The sequence below is a fragment of the Corythoichthys intestinalis genome, chromosome 12 (genome assembly GCF_030265065.1).
Source record: "Corythoichthys intestinalis isolate RoL2023-P3 chromosome 12, ASM3026506v1, whole genome shotgun sequence".
Taxonomy (NCBI): domain Eukaryota; kingdom Metazoa; phylum Chordata; class Actinopteri; order Syngnathiformes; family Syngnathidae; genus Corythoichthys; species Corythoichthys intestinalis.
In genome coordinates, this window is record NC_080406.1 from 6,627,708 (window position 1) to 6,642,460 (window position 14,753).

The 14,753-nt window shown below is 40.1% G+C and overlaps 1 protein-coding gene across 1 annotated transcript in view; it reads left to right on the plus strand.

Moving 5' to 3' along the window:
* The window catches only part of senp7 (SUMO specific peptidase 7), a 52,762-nt gene that overhangs the window by 11,778 nt on the left and 26,231 nt on the right, over positions 1–14,753 (plus strand). The window contains exons 5-7 of the mRNA XM_057853399.1: positions 1,485–1,591; positions 6,367–6,473; positions 11,727–12,054. Of these exons, the coding sequence (XP_057709382.1) occupies positions 1,485–1,591; positions 6,367–6,473; positions 11,727–12,054 (542 nt within the window). The remainder of the gene's footprint in view (positions 1–1,484; positions 1,592–6,366; positions 6,474–11,726; positions 12,055–14,753) is intronic.

The window sequence follows — 14,753 nt, forward strand, 5'->3', positions numbered from 1 at the left end:
CAAGCACCAGCAGTGGGTGACAAAACACCAAAAAACACAAGAAACAAATGGACATCACACTGTGCTGTCATTTTAATCTGTTTGAGCGGGGAATGTGCGTTAAATGCGTCAAATATTTTAACGTGATTAATTTAAAAAATTAATTCGCGCCCGTTAACGCGATAATTTCGACAGCCCTATATATTATATTATATTATATTATTATTTTTATTTGCTTTTGTTCCGTGAAGAATTCAGAAAGGGTTGTTTGATTGTGGCTTTCTGAATAACTATAAATTTTTACATTTAGGCACTCCTGCAATCGTCACACTTTTTCTGTTACAAACTGACCCGACCCCTCATCAGAGAAGGAAAAAGTTATGTGGCCCTCACAGGAAAAAGTTTGGGGACCCCTGCCCTAAAATGTCATCACGGGACCTACAGCAGGCTCTTGCTAATGTTGATGTGAAATTGCATGCCTCTAAAATCTGAAAAAGGCTTGCCAAGTTTAACCTACATGGTAGGTGTGCAAGGAGGACACCTTTGCTCTCCAAGAAGAACATGAAGGCCAGACTGAAGTTTGCCAGAGTGAATGTAGACAAAGACCATGACTGGAATAATCTTTGGAGAAATGAATCTAAAATGGAATTATTTGCACACCAGAACAGAGGACATGTTTGACATAAACCCAATACAGCATTCCAGGAAAAGAACCTCATACCAACTTTCATAGTTGGTATGAGTTGGCATGGAAGTGGAAGTGTCATGGTTTGGGGATGCTTTGCTGCAGCAGGACCTGGCCCGCTCATCACCTTACAATCCACCATGAATTCTATCGTGTAACAGAGGGTGCTTGAGGAACATGTGAAATCATCTGTGGAAAAAAATGAAATCTGAAGCGAAACTGGACCCTGCAACATGACAGTGACCCTAAACATACCAGTAAATCCACCAAGGACTGGCTGAAGAGGAAGAAATGGAGAGTCAAAGCCCAGATCTTAATCCCATTGAGATGCTGTGGGGTGACTAAAAACGGGCTGTACTTGCATGAAACCCCTCAAACATCTCAGTTGAAAGTATTCTGCGTTGAGGAGTGGGGCAAACTTTCTTCGGACCAATTGGCTACAAAAAGCATCTTACTGAAGTTATTTCAGCCAAAGGGCGTAACGCTAGCTTTAGGTGGTAGAGTGTCCTAACTTTTTTTTAATGAGGTGTCCTAATTTTTTTCACATGACTGTATGTTTTTTTGCATCATGCTCGTAGAGCCTCTTACTCTCCCTCCTGCTGCTTTTCTTGATCAGCATTGCAGCTCGAGTTTGCTACTTAAAGTTAATGACAAGGTTAGGGTTTGCAGAGGTTTCCACCCCTACTATTTTTTATCAATATCAGTAGTGTTATACTGTGGTTAAAAGTAGTAAACGATTTGTGCAACAAAAATAAAAAATACTTTTCCTGTTCTCCGGTTGTCGTCATAATTTTTCTCATCACAAATTTTGTGTCTGTAGGCCATACCAGAAAAAGAGGTTACATCATGTAGACAACGGAGAAGAAAGCAAAGACATCGAGCAGATGGTCATCGTCAACACAAATGGGGAAGACTACGGAGTTGTAGGTGGGTTGCAGGGACAGATGTACGGGGGAACCCTGATTTGTGGATTTCCTCCACAATTTTTTTCATTTTTCATTTTAAAAAGGGCCCCTAAATTTGTTTCTGTTTTGAGTGAAATAGAAAGCAGGCTATCTTTAATTAACATACGGTGTCTTTCACCGAAAGTGGTCACAAAGCACAAGTGTGTTTTCTTGTGTGTTCATATTCTTACAGTAATGGGCATATGCTGCCAACTACTGTGATATCATTTACTAATATAAAATAGGCTACTGTACTATATAAAATGGTAGGCCTAATATTAACTTGTATTTCATTAAACTAACAACCCCCCCCCCCCCCCCCCCCCCCAAAAAAAAAAAAAAAAAAAAAAAACTATCTTGCTAGGAGGTCTATATTTTCTGTTTTGGACCCTCAAATTTTATGTATTTCTATTTCTCAATGTAAATTCATTTGAATTCAACCAACTAGTTTTGACACTGCATTTTCTGAAACTTACAAGATTTTTAAAATGGAAAAAATGATTGCACATATACTCTTAGCGTTCACTCAATGAAACATTAAATCGCCCAGAGTGAACCCATTCAGACCTAACGATTTACTGAGGTGTGACAGCATATTGAAAAGGTATCGTGATACTTTGTGACGGAGTCCCTAAAGGGACATCGACAGAAATAAAATAAATTTAAGCAATCTGGTGCACACCAGATAGTTTCTGGTGCGCACGAGAAACTATCTGGTAAACATTTGCATTATATAGCATTTAAGCTAGCAGGCATTTTGCTATGCAAGTTAGCCAATTGTTGTAAACATTAGTATTTTATAGCATTTAAGCTAGTGGACTTTTGCTATGCAAGTTAGCCATTTGTTGTAAACATTAGCATTATATAGTAGAGGTGTGCATCGGCACTACCCTCACGATTCGATTCGATTACGATTCAGAGGGTCACGATTCGATTCGGCAATGCGTCGCGATGCATTAAAGCCTGGGATGCATTCAAATTCTAAAGCAAAGCATATTTTTTGTGAATCATGAGGCAACACAAGCGGTCAGACATTAAATAACTTTTTATTGGCTCTTGTGTCACTCCTGGTTGAAGTCATATGAAAATACTTTCAGCTATATATATTAAAAAACAAAACAAAACAAAAACAGATCACAGTATTTAATTAGTGACTTAAATGAGACCAGGGCTTTCTCTTTTTTTTTTTTTTTTTACACAGAGTAGCAGCCTTTCACACAGTGCAACATCTGAACTCCTGTGCAAAATCAGTAATAACAGTCACTGTATTTTAGTCACAACGATCCATCAATAAAAATGTTCAAGTAAATATTAAAGAAAACGACAAAAAAAATATTGTAGTGCAGCAGCATCTTTATCGCAATATCAATCCAGGGATCAGTTCAGTTGCAAACAAAACATCAACTAAATTGCAATGTAGAACAAAAGTAAAATGTAGGCCTAGCCCACTGTATATGTGCAATAGAGGTTAGATCGGACCTAAAAAATCCAGCCCGACCAGACACGGCCCGCTTGTATTGAAGCCCGACCCGGCCTGAGCCCGATCAATTAACTAGATTTGCAGGCCCACGTCTGAAACGTCTGAAATTAATATGTTTTAGGTGTGTTTTGCGTCTTTTTTCCTAAAAACGTCTTAAACGTGGCTTACTATTATCACGAATCACTGCTGACAGACGCGAGGAGGCGATGCAATTTAAAATTAGCGTTTATTGGCTTACAAAGCTGCTGATACAAAGTCGCAGCTGATAGCTGGATAAACAAAGGAATGGCCTGCAGTGGAGTTCGGAAACATCTACAACTACCTCATAAAGTCACCCAGTAAGTTGACCTTTATCATATACGTGGAATATGTACTGTGTGGAACTGAGAAAATTGGTAGTATATACGAAGTGATTATTTCTGCCGTAACTGGTAATTCGCCTCCAAGCGTTATTTAGCCGTGAGCACGTCACGGCAAAATAACCAATTCACACCAGGCCAATCATAAACCGATTGATTAATCAGAGCAGTTCACGGCAAAAGAAAAATAACGTTTTGCGAGTTGCCGGTTACGGTAATAATAACCACTGTCTAGTCCAGGGGTCAGCAACCTTTTTGGTGTGGCGTGCCACTTTCAAATTTTCTTGTCAATCAGTGTGCCACACCAAGATTAATGACGCACATCCGAATATTTATATCCAACAGAGCTGTAATTTTACTCCAAAGAAAACAACATGAACATACGTTGAAATCTTACAACTACCATTCTTCTTTATCAAATAACTAAAAAATAAAAGTATATTGTAGAAAATATCAAAACTTGAGCATCATCTTATGTAAACATATCACACACACACAACCCAGCAAGAAAAGGGGAACAAGCGTGATTCTCAGTGCAGGTCTCTCACAGTACAGAGCGGGCTGTTTTAACCTTCAAAGTCAGAACAGGCGACTACTTTGTCTTTTACACTAACAGTGAATTCTATGCACAATTTGAGATTTTATATAACAAATACAAAAGATGCCTACCTTAATGTGATCCCTGACCCTGTTTTCCATGAATTTCATGTTTTGTCTCGTAGTGGCGTTTGACACTTGTTGTGCGACACACACACAACGCTCTCGAGGCATAATGCACAGAGCAAGCGGAAGTAACCGGCCAACCAGTTGTTACCGGCACCCCCAAGGGGCCGCTGTCCCCTACAGTATGACCAGCTTACTAGTTAAGCGTAAGAAAAAGAGAGGCAGGGAGCAAGGTGTTGAGAGAGAGTTGTGCGAAGAGCGCCATGAAAAGTGGCTGTGTCCCATGCTGGTTTTAGTTTTGTTAGTAAAAGTCTCCAGCAAAATACCATCCAACGTGTCACTGTGTTTTTATACACATCACCACCTCTCTGAAGTAAGCACCGGGCGAATCGACGACAACAAGCCACGTTAATCGCCTGTCCACTACACACTACGGTGCAGAGTTGCAATTACCAAAAAGTGCAATTGGTAACACTGTACTTCCGCCAGCTCTCTGATTGGTCGGCTTCGTGACATGTTAGTAGCGTGGGCTGAATTAAACGCGCAGAGAAAAAAAATCCGACAAGCGCAGGAGGCGAGAAATTGGGAAAGAGCTGGAGGTGTGCTCAAAATACATTATTGCTCGCATATAACGCCGCAGGCAGAGTGGGTGAGAGGGGCAGTCCCGTAAAGCCCCTAAATAACAGCGCGCGCAACTGAAAATGCCTTAATTTCCGGTAAAAAGGCGCATTGTAAATGGGCTCGCTTCCGCTATCCAAACAGCTAAACATGAAAAGGTTCACATTCCGGATGTTTTCAGTAATCCTTTATGTGTCTCTTTTCTTTTTTTATGAAACTAAAACAATGAAAAAATACATGCAATCAGCAACAATGCTGCAAATAACAAAAATGCCATCCATATATGCAAACACAATTAGCCTGTATTCAGTAGTTCTTAATTAGAAATATCAAACACATTTCCCCTCAAACATGCAACCTAAAGACAATATAAAGAGTGTAATTCTCAATTTGACAACAAAATACTCACAGACGTTGCTCTAAAGAACACAAATGCCACTGAAGTTGTGAGAGCGGAGCTGCCATGTGTCACACTGAATCCCAGTTGAAGAACTTCCTATTTGCATTTTTCTTCTACTGTTTTAGAACCAATAAATAAAACGGCCACAAGATGGGGCGCTTCAGCAACTGATAAAAATATAACCGACAATAAACATAACACGCATTTTTTTTTTTTTTTTTTTGCCATGCCCTCGCGTGTCACTGGTTAACGCTTCGCGTGTCAGTGCTGACACGCGTGTCATAGGTTGCCGACCCCTGGTCTAGTCTATTGAATCCTAGCAGCTAATTGGGGCAAAAATTAAAGTTTACTCACCAGTAATAAAAAGTCGGCTGCAAACGTAAATGTGCTTGGATTTAGGTTCCTACAGGCGAAAATAGTCCACGGAACCGTCTTCTTTTACTGTTCCTCGATTAACTGCTCTCAGCCATTTGTTTCTCCTTTTCTTCTCACGTGGAAGAATGAAGAACTTCAAATGCGGCTCCGAACTCTTCCTTGTGTGACAACCCGCAACACAGCAACTTTTAGTCATTCCCACGGAAAAAAGACCGCAAATAAAATGAAAGTTAAACACGTTTGTGTTACAATACATGACAGAGCAACTGCTTGTGACTCGTCTTTTGCCCCATTGTCAATATGGCGACGGTTTGTTGTGGCTGGTGACGTCATTAAATGCCCGGATGTCCGACTTCCTCTATAGACACCCAATCCGTTTGAAGTGGACATTTATGAGTGATAAACTCATTTCAATTCACAGCAGAAGGATGATAACATGATAAAAATGTTCTCTTTGGTAGTTTTATCGTAGAACATCGTGAAGTGATCGCCAGACCCAAGTATTGATAATTGTTGTATCGCCATATCGTGTGGGTCTTGTATCGCGTATCATGAGTTACCTGCTACTTTATATAATGCTAATGCAACATAGAGGGGAGTAGCAAGGGTCACGCACAAAAACATTTAACCCGCAAATAGCATAACTGTTCCGTCCTTGCATCTTTCTAAATTAATTTTAAAAGAAAACTTTGTGTTAGCTGCTGGCTAACATTTTGTGCCTTGCAGGTTAAATGATACTCCAATCCGTTATTTTTCCTGGCCAAAAAAACGACATAGCGCATTTGTCCCTGTCCTACTTTCTGGACAACACAATGTTCTTAGCAGCAACGTGCTTGTCAGTACTTGTGGTGTTTTGTCGACAGACTGCGGCCTGTCAGTGAGCTGGAAACCTTCGGAGGATGCCGGAGACACTGATGAGTTTTCCCCAACTTCCATCAAGGACATCAAGGCTCAAGAGAAACATTGTCTGGTGAGTGGGCCCCATAAATTCCAACATTATGACGTTAGTTATTTGGGATAACGTGCATTTGACTGCAGTTACAATTCCACCTCCTCATTGTTAATTAGAATCAAGAATGAGAATCCTCTTTATTGGCCAAGTATGGAGCAATTTTGAAAGGACTGTTTGCTACGACGACGTTTGCACTATGCTAGCGCCGATTAACCGGTTACAGCCAGCGCTCAGAGGACTTTTGCCGACGAAGGCTGTGTCCGATGCTTAATGCCATTGCAGAAGAAAGTTTAAGGATAGCTGTGTATGTTTTGACAGATTTAAAGGTGATAAATAGCCACAGTGTGCCGCAACAAAGCTGTTATGCTAGCTTAAAGTCAGGTGTGGCGAATTTTGAACGAAATATTGTTCCGAAATATACCGCAAAACAAGATGTCACGACACACATCGAGTTTGAAAAATAATAACTTACGATATATAACAAATTTATCAAACTATAAGTCGCACCAGCCCAAAAAATGCGCAATGAAGAGGAAAAAAACATGTCGCACCAGAGTTTAAGCATTTTTGAGGGAAATTTATTTGATAAAATCCAACACCAAGAACAGACATGTCATCTTGAAAGGCAATTTGAAATAAAAATCGAATAGATGTACTGTATGCTAACGTTACATGACGCATAAACAACGACTTGTACTGATGTGCCCGGTATGTTAACGTAACATAGCTGTTAAATAAGGATGTCCCGATCGCATATTTTTCCACCCGAGTCAGTCACCTGATTTTGAGAATCTGCTGATAACGAGTCCCTATCAGATACCGAAAAAAAACATTTCTCTCTTGTATTACTTAGACAAAATAATGATTAGTGCAAAACTCTCACTCAATAATAACGATATGCAAGGTGGCAATCACCTTGTCTAAACAAACACAAATATGCACCCAAGTGACTGTAACAAATAGAATAATGCCTTTAGGTTTATGAGCACCTCATATTTACAATAGACGTCAGGACATGGGCCAATGAACAATGTGCATATAGATTCAATTTTCAAATGTAAATGAAAAGAAATGAAAGTGTGCAGACGAAGTAAATGAGGAAGTGTTGAACGTTTCAAGGCTGCATGTTTTATTTGACAATCCACTGCAATCCTTTTGCATATACAACAATACATTAAGTACATCATGAGATAATCAATTTGTGTTCAAAGTTGGCTGGGCTAAAGTAGCAGAATTGGCGGTAGCCATGGTTGTTGTTGTTGTTGTTTAAGACGGCGCACTCTTGTGTAAGGAATTGAAAATGCAGAGGAAACTACGACGGTTTAGATAAACCATAGACTTCACTATCAGTTGACGGGAAACTGGGCGCTCCGTAGGGGGCCTATTGTCAAAAACTTAAAATTCAAATATTTTCGAAACCAAAGCCGCTAGCGACCTAAAACCAAAACTGGCACCTGCCTTAAGCATATATGAGTCTCCATGAGCAGCGGCATCAAAATATTCAAAGTCATTGCCTCATAAAATCCTGATTATTTTTTATACAACAAAACTTAAAATGGCTACAAAATTCTGATTTTTTGCTAGATGCACAAAAATCACCAAATGCAGAGATAATCACCTATATTTTCAGGATGAATAGCAATATTTAACATATCTTAGGTTTTTACCTGAAATAGCGACTTTTTTTTCTTCTTGAATTTAGTGCAATTTTCATGTTTTCAACAGCTATTCACTCAATTTTCACATTGGAAACTTAATACTTGAGGAAAACATGCAGAATCATCTTAATTTTTCTCAACAAAAGCAAATTTTGCACTTTACTATAAACAATCACAACTTACGTAGGTTGAATTCGGATGTCACTAGTGCCTCAACACATCTTGCCGGGTGTCTTGCCCTCATTGTTCTTAGATTGAAATGTACGTAAAACACGTACAGTGGGGAGAACAAGTATTTGATTCACTGCCAATTTTGCTGGTTTTCCCACTTGCAAGCCACGTGGAGGTCTGTAATTTGTATCATAAGTTCTCTTCAACTGTGAGGGACGGAAACTAATACAAAAATCCAGAAAATCACATTGCATATATTTTTTAAATAATAAATTTGTATTTAACTGCATGAAATACGTATTTGATACATTACCAACTAGTAAATATTTCGGCTCTTAGTTATTTTTTAAGAACCCCTCCTGTTCTCCACTCATTACCGGAAGTAACTGCACCTGTTTGAACTTGTTACCTGTACAAAAGACCCCTGTTCACATGCTCAAACATACAAACTCTAACCTCTCCACAACGGCCAAGACCAAAGAGCTGTGTAAGGACATCAGGGATAAAATAATAGACCTGCACAAGGCTGGGATGGGCTACAGGAAAATAAGCAAGCAGCTTGGTGAGAAGGTAACAACTGTTGGAGAGATGATTAGAAAATGGAAGAAGTTCAAGTTGACGGTCAATCTGCCTCGTTCTGGGGCTCCATGCAAGATCTCACCTCGTGGGGCATCACTGATCATGAGGAAGGTGAGGGATCAGCCCAGAACTACACGGCAGGACCTGGTCAATGACCTGAAGAGAGCTGGAACCACAGTCTCGAAGAAAACCATCGGAAACACATACCGCCGTCATGGATTAAAATCCCACAGTGCACGCAAGGTCCCGCTGCTGACGCCAGTACATGTCCAGACACGTCTGAAGTTTGCCACTGACCATCTGGATGATCCAGAGGAGCAATGGGAGAAGGTCATGTGGTCGGATGAGACCAAAATTGAACTTTTTGGTCTAAACTCGGCTTGTCGTGTTTGGAAGAAAAAGAAGGATGAGTACAACCCCAAGAACACCATCCCAACCGTGAAACATGGAGGAGGAAACATCATTTTTTGGGGCTGCTTCTCTGCCAAGGGTACAGAACGACTGCACCGTATTGAGGGGAGGATGGATGGGGCTATGTATCGCCAGATCTTGGCTGACAACCTCCTTCCTTCAGTGAAAGCTCTGAAGATTGGTCGTGGCTGGGTCTTCCAACATGACAACGACCCAAAGCACACAGCCAAGGCAACTAAAGAGTGGCTCCTTAAGAAGCATCTTAAGGTCCTGGAGTGGCCTAGCCAGTCACCAGATCTGGACCTGATAGAAAATCTATGGAGGGAGCTGAAAGTCCGTGTTGCCCGGCAGCAGCCCCAAAACCTGAAGGCTCTGGAGAAGATCTGCATGGAGGAGTGGGCCAACATCCCTGCTGCAGTGTGTGCAAACTTTGTCAAGGACTACAGGAAACGTTTGGTATCTGTAATAGCAAACAAAGGTTTCTGAACCAAATATTAAGTTCGATTTTTGTGATGTCAAATACTTATTTCATGCAATTAAATGCAAATGTATTATTTAAAAATCATACAACGTGATTTTGTTTTTTTGTCTTAGATTCCGTCCCTCACAGTTGAAGAGAACTTATGATACAAATTACAGACCTCTACATGCATTGTAAGTGGGAAAACCAGCAAAATCGGCAGTGTAACAAATACTTTCTCTCCCAGCTGTAAAAGCCGAATTTTTATTTTGTATAGACGCTGAAATGTCTAAATCACAGGTTTTTTTGCCCCAAAACAGGGAGCTGGCCTAAAATGACCTGATTATTTGAATGTCAAGTTATGCTATTGTGTATGGATGCAAAATCCAACATGGCGGCCATCATGAAACAAAAAGCTTTTTAAGTTGAAAATCCATGTAAAAAAAATACGGAAATCCTGGAATTTCTATAGATATTAATGTAAAACCGTCTAGATTCTTGATTAAAAGCAAAAAATGAGCAGTTATCATTTATTAGAGCTGGGAATCTTTAGGCACCTAACGATTCGATTACGATTACAATTCAGAGGCTCCGATTCGATTATAAAACGATTATTGATGCACCCCCCTCCTTTTTTTTTTTTTTTTTAAATTGTTTTTTACATTAGTTCCAAAATTGTTCAAAAATACTCTCAGGCTAAACCAAACTACTATTTCAGTATCAAGTTAACATATAGCAGTAAACAAATATACAAAAATAACAGTAAATAAAAAACTCCAGGCCCCATTCTGTATCAGCAGCTTTAAACTACTTTCAATTAATTTAATGTTGTGAATCAACAGTTGTTAAAATTGCTCCTGTTATTCCATAATTTCTCTTTTGTCTACTTTCAACATGTGAACGTTTAAAACTATTTTAAAGATAGATTCAAGTCAATATTTTACCGATTTAGGAGATAAAAAGTTAATTAGGTTCGCTTGGAAGGTTCGCTACAACAGCCTTGCAGGGAAGTGTACTGCTTTAAGATGGTGGCCGTTTATTAACCCCCGCGTCTAGCTTTTTGTAGATGTGGTGCTAACGATATCGAATCTATAATGCATCTAGTCCTATATAAATGATATCTACCGTAACATAATGTGGATGTACTTTGTAGCAGCTTTTCGGCAACAGTCAGGTATGTTGTTGTTTTTTAGCTCGTGGCATGAGTTGAGCTAGAGCCGTGAGTTGAGCATTGGCGTTACCCGAGGGGCCGGGTAATGAGAAGCATGATGTTTAGCTACTCTCACTCCGCCCCTAATTGCGTACCTAAGACCGCGCGGCGCGCTGAGTGTGTTGTACTTCTGCTTTACTTGGCATATTTCAATAATCGGAATATGGATGTTTGTGAATCGTTCTCGAATCTTCCACGGCCGAATCGCGAATGATCTAAGAATCGGAAATTTTGCACACCTCTATCATTTATTTTACGTAAATATTTCAAGCTAAAAATAGTCTTTTTTTTTTTTCTATTCATTACATTTTTTTCACAACGTTTCAAAATGCATGCATGGTGCTATTTTACATATTACATACCTCGAATCCTCGAGCAAATCACTCCTAAGAAACTCCTGCCTGCTTGTATGCACTTAAACTGTCGTCCTGTTTCCACCTAAATCCGGCATTGGAATGCAACATGTTTTTTGAGTTTATCACATTGAAAACTGCCACGACACTCCGCCTGGCCTGTCCCGGCCCCCTACGGGAAGCCGTGGCGCAATATCTGTAGAAACTGTCTTGTCGACTGATAGTGAAGTCTATGGATGAACCAAAATGGCGCGGTTTTGAAAATCGAACGTAACGATTTGAACGTTTTTAACATCGGTTTAACCAGAAAAGTCTGTTCCGGTTCAAAATCGATTAATCGTACAGCCTTGGTTGACATTCTACTTAATCAATGGCAAATTTCTAATGATGAAAAACTAAAAAGTTTTTTTTATTTTTACATGTGAACAGAAGAGGAAACGAAAGGCCTTTAGATTGGTCAAACGCAACGGAACATGCAACCCAAAACGACAACGCGAAAGTGTGCTTCGTCTCACTAGTGAGAGTGGATTAGACCCAGGACTGTCCCCGCGTAGCTTGATCGACCCCGAAGAAGACTGTGATTTGGGCGACGTCGCAGACAGCCGAGTGGTTCGACCTACCGTGGGAGCAATCTGCGAAGTGCCACGTCTCGTCCCGGTTGCCAACTCCAATCGAGAATCGGGTGAAGTCATCCGATCTCACGCTTCCAGTCGCTTGCCTCCACAGGACTCTGACCAGGCCAGCCCTGGTGAGCTGAGTGAGTACACACAGGATGTCATATTCAAATCACAGACCACTACACTGCGATCAACAAGCTCTGCTATGCCACAAATGTGCAATTGCCGGTTTTGTGGTCATTTACAGGTAATTCCTATTCATTTGGGGACATTCTTGATTCACTTCCTTTTCAGTAACCCAAAATCAACAGGAAGCGACCTGTAAATAATCCAAAATCAACTGGAAGTGACCTGTAAATGCCCCAAAAGGAAAAGGAAGTGACCGAAAATCAAAAAAGAACATAAAATGCCCCAAAATGAACTCATTGCCTGGCAATGTCATCCAATGACGGCCATAGATGTCCAATCTGTTTGAAGTGAGAGGGATGGCAGCGAATGAACGAATTAATGTTCACCCTCCCACGTCAAACGGATTGGACGTCTACTAGTGGTTACAGCTGCAGCTTCGAGGATTCGTTTAATTAGAGTGGGGTCGTAATGGCTTGTTTTGAAAGTGTTTCGCATTTAGTTTTATTCATTAATTAATACACTGTTAATATTAGGGTTGTTCCGATCATGTTTTTTTGCTCCCGATCCGATCCCGATCGTTTTAGTTTGAGTATCTGCCGATCCCGATATTTCCCGATCCGATTGCTTTTTTTTTGCTCCCGATTCAATTCCAATCATTCCCGATAATTTTTCCTGATCATATACATTTTGGCAATGCATTAAGAAAAAAATGAATAAAACTCGGACCAATATATACATTCAACATACAGTACATGAGTACTGTATTTGTTTATTATGACAATAAATCCTCAAGATGGCATTTGCATTATTAACATTCTTTCTGTGAGAGGGATCCACGGATAGAAATACTTGTGACTTTGTATATTGTGACTAAATATTGCCATCTAGTGTATTTGTTGAGCTGTCAGTAAATGATACTGCAGCTATTCAACCCAAATGCATGATGGGAAGTGGAACCATGACTGTGCATAGTGCTACCAATTGATATATCTTCTCTGCGTTGGGAAATAACAAAAGGTGCTAAGAAAAAGATTAATTGCTACCTTGCTTCCCCACATTGCTTCCCATGATATTTCTAATCGAAGGGAGAGGGATTGTAAGGCTTTAGCCTATTAAAAAAAGGCTCCAAAGGCTGCCAGAATTCACTCTACTCATTTTACGCTGCCTTTTATCTCTCTATATAGGTAAAACAACGCCATTACAGATTGAGCGCGACAATGCGTGAGTGGGTCGTGCAACGCATGCATTAATTGCGTTAAATATTTTAACGTGATACACTATTAAAAGAATTAATTACCGCCGTTATCGGGATAATTTTGATAACCCTACCTTAAGCCTAAACTAAAGACTGGATGAGTGTAACATATTATGTCTGTAACGTTAAATACAATTAGAAAACGATTTAATTAAAAAATATATATATGTATTACAAAAAGGCATGGCCGATATTTTTTTGCCGATTCCGATACTTTGAAAATGACGTGATCGGGATGCCGATCGATCGGGACATCTCTAGTTAATATACTGCCCTCTAATGGCAACAGTGAATATGACACATCTTAGCTAACATGACTGAATCCAGCTGCTCCCTGTTAAAACCAACACAAGCTAATTTTTTGTTTGAGCTAATATGTTTATGCTATGTATACAGTGTATCACAAAAGTAAGTACACCCCTCGCATTTCTGCTGGTATTTAGGTACATCTTTTCATGGGACAACACTGACAAAATGACACTTTGACACAATGAAAAGTAGTCTATGTGCAGCTTATATAATAGAGTTAATTCATTTTCCCTCAAAATAACTCAAAATATAGCCATTAATATCTAAACCCCTGGCAACAAAAGCGAGTACACCCCTTTGAAAAAACGTACATCCCTAAATCTCCAAATTACAGAGTACTGCTTGTTATTTTCCCTCCAAAATGTCATGTGATTAGTTACAGGAGGGCTGTCAGCATTGCTGCGAAGATTGAAGAGGTGGGTGGGGGGGTCAGTCTGTTAGTGCTCAGACCATACGCCACACTCTACATCAAATTGGTGTGCGTGGCTGTCACCCCAGGAGGAAGCCTCTTCTGAAGACAGAACACAAGAAAGCCCGCCCATCTAATCAGACCATAGGACATGGTTCCAGTAATCCATGTGCTTTGTTGACATGTCTTCAGCAAACTGTTTGCGGGCTTTCTTGTTTCCCGTCTTCAGAGGAGGCTTCCTCCTGGGGTGACAGCCACGCACACCAATTTGATGTAGAGTGTGGCGTATGGTCTGACCTCTAACAGGCTGACCCCCACCTCTTCAATCTCTGCAGCAATGCTGACAGCACTCCTGTGACGGGTCACATGACATTTTGGAGTACTCATTTTGGACATTTAGGGAAGTACGTTTTTTCAAAGGGGTGTACTCACTTTTGTTGCCAGGGGTTTAGATATTAATGGCTATATTTTTAGTTATTTTAAGGGGAAAATAAATGAACTCTATTATATAAGCTGCATACAGACAACCTTTCATTGCGTCAAAGTGTAATTTTGTCAGTGTTGTCCCATGAAAAGATGTACCTAAATACCAGCAGAAATGCGAGGGGTGTACTTACTTTTGTGATACACTGTATACATAGCATAAACATATTAGCTCAAACAAAAAATTAGCTTGTGTTGGTTTTAACAGGGAGCAGCTGGTACTTAAATATCTGCAGAAATGCGAGGGCTGTACT